This window comes from Mauremys reevesii, unplaced genomic scaffold (genome assembly GCF_016161935.1).
Source record: "Mauremys reevesii isolate NIE-2019 unplaced genomic scaffold, ASM1616193v1 Contig63, whole genome shotgun sequence".
Classification (NCBI taxonomy): domain Eukaryota; kingdom Metazoa; phylum Chordata; order Testudines; family Geoemydidae; genus Mauremys; species Mauremys reevesii.
Genome location: NW_024100877.1, coordinates 381,263 through 386,974, shown reverse-complemented (window position 1 = coordinate 386,974; position 5,712 = coordinate 381,263). Strand labels below are relative to the sequence as shown.

General features: G+C 47.6%; 1 protein-coding gene across 1 annotated transcript; it reads left to right on the top strand.

The window, feature by feature from the left end:
• Positions 1-452: 452 nt before the first annotated feature.
• LOC120394537 (olfactory receptor 51G2-like) lies at positions 453-1,421 on the top strand. The gene has a single exon (XM_039518752.1). The coding sequence runs from the start codon at positions 486-488 to the stop codon at positions 1,419-1,421; it is 936 nt and encodes a 311-aa protein (XP_039374686.1). The 5' UTR covers positions 453-485.
• Positions 1,422-5,712: the final 4,291 nt, after the last annotated feature.

Here is a 5,712-nt window from a genome sequence, read left to right as displayed (position 1 = left end):
CATCTACCAACACTGAGAACAGCCGAGCTCCATCCTCTTTGGAACCCCCCAAATACTCCAGATGTAGCCTCACCAGTGCTGAATAGAGGGGAATAATCACTTCCCTCGATCAGCTGGCAATGTTCCTACTAATGCAGACCAATATGCCTATCTCTAACTAGCGGGTGTCAGGGGGAAACTTTGAGAGCAGGTTATCTCATAGCTGCCTATTGCAGGAGTCCTTCCACGTTCCTCTGAAGCATGTGAAACTGGCCACTGGATACTGGGCTAGACGGACTGCAGGTCTGATCCAGTCTGGGAATGTCTATCTTGCTACCGGTGGTGTAAATCCAAAACATTGTTTTTCTTGATTTTTCTTTAGCTCCTGAGAGTTTCCAGACTTGTACTGAGAGCAGAAAGATATCTCATTAAATAACGTCTACTTTCCTGTTCTTTTTCCTTTCAGGAAGGAAAGTTCAAAACTCCTTGGATCTGCTCATTACATTATGTCAGCTGTCAATGACACCAAATTCAACTCTGCAGTGTTCCTTCTCACTGGGATACCTGGGCAGGAAGACGTCCATCTCTGGATCTCTGTCCCCTTCTGCTTAGTGTATGTTATTTCAATAGTAGGAAATTCAGTCATTCTGTTCATTATAAAAACAGATCCAAGCCTTCATGAGCCCATGTACATTTTCCTTTCCATGTTGGGTGTCACAGACCTTGGCTTATTGATAGCCACCATGCCAACGATACTGGGCATATTCTTGTTTAACTCTAGAGAGATCAGCTCTGATGCCTGTTTTGCCCAGTTGTTCTTTATCCAGTCATTTCAATGCATTGAATCCTCCACGGTCTTGTTGATGGCCTTTGACCGCTTCATTGCGATCCGTGACCCGCTGAGATATTCTTCCATCTTAACCCTACCGAGAATAGCCAAGATGGGACTGGTGTGTGTGCTAAGAGGGGTGGCCGTAATGCTCCCACTCCCCCTTCTCCTGAAACACTTCAGATATAGTCGAGTGAATATCCTCTCCCATTCCTACTGCATGGACCAAGAGGTCATGATGATGGCTTGTTCGGATATCAGAGTCTACAGCATCTATGGCTTGTTTATTACAGTCATAACGGTGGTGTTGGACTCGCTGCTCATTTTTCTCTCATATGTGATGATTCTCAAAACAGTGCTGAGCATCGCGTCCCACACAGAGTTCATCAGAGCCCTGAACACCTGCGTCTCTCACCTCTGTGCCGTCCTGCTCTTCTACACACCAGAGTTCAGCCTGACTTTGATACACAGATACTGGAATGGCTCTTTTCCCTTGCTTCAGATTGTCCTGGGCTACGTCTACATTCTGGTTCCTCCTCTGATGAACCCAATCGTGTACAGTGTGAAAAGCAAACACCTTCGTTCGAGGATAATCAGGGTATTCGTGAAGTGAAGGGTCAGTTTAGCACCCCGCCCCAGTGCTGGTGACATAGGAAACAAGAAACACAGGACCTGGTGACTTATTCCATCCTGTACCCTTATATCTGTGATACATGAGCTAGTGATCTCCACTCTGTACAGACATGTTCAGATGGGGTCTAAGGCCTAATGCAATGGTATAGGGGTTGTTTCCACCCACTGTAGAGGGAGGACAGGGCACTGGGGGAAGGAGACCAAGGCAGGCAGCAGTATTTACCAAGTGACTGTGTTTGTGGAGAGCCAGGGGACCGGTAGTATGTTGGCCCATAAATAACGTATCAGTAGTTGCTCCAGACTCAGAATCCCTGACAATACTCTCCGTAAAGAGAAGGGACCTGCATGTTGTTTCTCATTACACCTGGCCTGTCACTGTCCCGTCTGTGGTTAAACATCCTTGGGCCATGAAAAAAGCTGCAGAGATGTTTTGTGGTCACAGTGCTCGCCGTTCCTGAGCGCTCTGGGTGCTGCGTGATCCATGGGGGCTGCACCAGCTGTGGACAGGGGCTATTCAAGGGACATAGACACCCACCCTTCCCCCACTCCCTCAGCCAGGTGCTTGCAACTGAATTATACCAGAGACCTCATTAATGCAGGAGCCACAAGGGAAGCCATTCCCATACCCGCCCAACCACCACCACCACCACTGGTGTCTCTGCACACAGCACACCTGCAGAGCCCCCTCCACAAGAAAGTGCTGCAGACCTGGCTGTGTGAGTGAGTGAGGGTCTGGCACACAGGAGTCCTGGGAAGAGACTCAGGCCTATATTCCTCTCCCTGCATTTCTGCTGCCTCAGCAATGCAAAGGGTTGGAAAAGGGCCTCAGCTCCCCAACAGAGGCACAGCAACCTCCTGTCGCAGTCCAGCCCGTTCAGTGTAGCGTGACCACTTTCTCAAAAGGAAAAAGCAACGCACATGCAAGAGCCCTCAATGGCCTCACCTTGGCCCTCTTCCTCCCCCTGAACTCCCACCTCCTGCTCCTCTCTTCCCCAAAGCCCCACCCACTGGCCAGGGCAGATGTCAGAGCCAGGCTGTGGTAAAAGAAGCCCAGGCAGCAAGTGCCGCTCTGGGGAACCCCAGACCCTCCATCTGCCCTGGTCAGGGGACCCAGCCTCTGGGGAAAAAGGAGCAGGGTCGGGGCCTCATAGCGAGGGCCGGATAAAGTCTGCCAACAGTGAAAAGTGGGCTCTGCCCATGAACAGGAGTGGATCGGCACCACAGGGCATTTGGACAAATGCTTTTCCGGAGTGTTGCAGCCCACACTGAGACTTGAATGCTGTATTCTGGGACTCCCCTGCCCAATTCAGGAAGTGTGGTCCATAGGATCTTGGCCAGAGTGGGCTGCACTCTTGCAACCCAGCCCCCAGGCTGCTCTAAACTCCACTGAAGCAGCGGAAGAACAGGCCAGAGGATCAAATCCCTGTAACAGGCTCCTGGCCCTCCCCGCTCTCTACAGCTCAGGTGGGAGCTCTGTGGCACAGCAGAGAACTGAGGCAGGCCTGTCACCGGTCAGATAGCTGGAAGGCTGGGCCTGTGGCCTGGTATGGCTCTGTGACTCAGGACAACAGGGTTGATTGCCTTGCTGTGTGAGACTGTGGGAAAGCCACTGGCTGTCTCTGAGCCTCTGCACAGGTGGATAATAGCCATCTATATTAATGAGCATGTATTCTGCAGATCCCTGTGCAATAGAAGGCTGGGGAGATGGGAAATTGGCTGTTGTCTCCTGTTTGTCCTTGAGTAGCTTAGGTAAAGCACTCAGGTAGCTCAGTTGGTTTTTGGCACCAGCTGCTGTCATGTTGGATGATAGCAGGGCCTGGAGCAGCTTGTTTTGTCACCAGAAGAGCACTGTGGAGAGCCCAACCGAGCTGAATGGATAGGGGGTTCAGTGATTCCACCGGCTTCCACACTGCACCCCAGCGGGGACAACCCATCACAGAGATTTTAGAACAAACTGATAAACTAAACATTAAAAGGCACCAGGACCAGATGACATTCACCCAATAGTTCCGAAGGAACTCAAATATCAAATTTCAGAACTACTAACTGTGGTATATGTTAGGCTTTGTACAGGGTGAATGGTAGATAATATTGAAGGGTTTGCTTGTGTTCATTTTGGATAAAATGTGGTTTGCAGGGTGCTTATGCATAGGGAAGCATGCTGTGGCTCACCACTCTAGGAACGTTCTAGAGAAGGCCAGGGGGCGGGGGGTGAGCTCACATGTGGAATGAAGAACTATGACCATGTGATAAATCCATTTATGAAAAGGTTAAATATGATTGGTTAGAGGTTCATGTTATATAACTTGTTATGTAAGTGCCATGTGCTATAAAATAGCAAGGGGAGGGGCTCTTTGCTGGAGGGACTCTGCCTAATTTTTTGTACCCGGGGCTTCCTTTTGTACACACTGAATAAAGCCTTGTTGAATTGAATTGAATTGCATGGAATTGAATCGCATCACATCGAAGTCCCTTCATTCTGCCCAGCATCTGACTCATTAGGAACCACAAAGTTCCAACAATATCATGCTGATTTTTTTTAAAAGGCTACAGATGTGATCCAAGCAATTACAGGCTAGTCATCCTAACTTTAGTATCAGGGAAATTGGTTTAAACTATAATAAAGAACAGAATTATCAGACACCCACATGAACATCATTTGCTGTGGAACAGTCAACATGTCTTTTGCTAAGGGAAATCATGCCTCACCAATCTATCAGAATTCTTTCAGCAGACTAGCAAACGTGTGCAAGGGTGATCTAGAACAGGTGATATAGTGTACTGGGACTTTTGAGAAAAACTTTGACAAGCTCCCTCAACAAAGGCTCTTAAGAAAAGTAAGCAGTCATGGGAAAAGAAGGAAGGGTCTCTCCTGGATAAGTAACCGGTTAAAAGTTAGGAAACAAAGAGTAGGAGTAAATGGTCAGTTTTTAGAATGGAGGGATGTAAATTGTGGGGTCGTCCTGGGCTCTGGAGTGGGTCAAGGCCGTTCCACATATTCATAAATGAACTGGAAAAAGGAGAAAGCAATGAGATGGCAAAATTTGCAGATGAGATTAAATTATTCAATATATTTAAGTGCAAAGCAGACCATGAAGAGTTACAAAGGGATCTCACATAACCTGCGGATTGGGCAACAACATGGCAGATGAAATTCAGTGTTTTTAAATGCAAAAAAATAACACATGTTAGAAAAACCTAATCTCAACTGTACAGGCAAAATGATGGTGCCAAATTAGCTATTGCCACTCAAAAAAGAGATCTTGGAGTCATTTTGGATAGTTCTCTAAACATATCCACTCAGTGTGCAGCATCAGTCAAAAAAGCAAAGAGAGTGCTGGGAACCATAGGTGGTGAATATAAGAGGCCAAGACAGGCTGAGCCTCCCCTGATGCTGCTGTCACCACTGCCCAGCAGTTGCAGGGTTCGCACAGGGAAATTTTTATTGTGTCATGCAGGTTCCAGGGTAGCTGAGGAGGCAGTATGGGCTACTCAGCTTCTTCAGTAATCTCGCTGCACTCCATGGAAATTGTGAAACCAGGAAGCTGAGTAACACACGTGACAGGTTGTCACCCCCGGGGTGCAGTCTGGGAGCTGTGGGAACCGCTGTGCCTCTGAACCCTCCAGCTGGGCTGCCCAATGTTACACTGCTTTGTTGGTGACACACAGTCCCTTCAAGCCCTGTTATCACCCAACACGACAGCAGGTGGCACCGCACGCCCAACTGAGCCTCCTGAGCGCTTTACCTCAGCCACTCCAAGACAGGCAGGAGACAACAGCCAATTTCCCGGCTATCCAGCCTTGCACCCTTGCTGGAGTATAAACCCAAAATTATACCACCTTGCACTGCACAGGAGTCTGTACAGAATAAGCTCATTAATACAGGTCACTTTCCCCTTGATGTGGGAAATATATGCAACAGCCTTTGTACACAGAGATGAGATTTTCCCCAGACACTTTATTCAAAACACACTGGTAAAGATAAAGCATAAAACAGGTTTATTAATTTTAAAAAAGATGGATTTGAAGTGATTAAAAGTGATAGAAATCCGATCAAAGCAGATTACCTAGCAAATAAACAAAAACACGAACTAAGGTTAACATGCTAGATAAACTGGATATGAATTATCAATTTCTCAACCTGACTGATGATACAAGCTGTCCACCAAGTTTCCATACGCAGGCTAGAAATCCCTTTAGCATGGGACTAGGATTTCCCCCAGTTCAGTCTTTGTTTGAAACCACTATGGCTTATTGTTAAAGGCAGCCTA

Coding starts and splice junctions, on each gene's coding strand:
- LOC120394537 (XM_039518752.1), top strand. CDS start 486: ATGTCAGCTGTCAATGACACCAAATTCAACTCTGCAGTGTTCCTTCTC.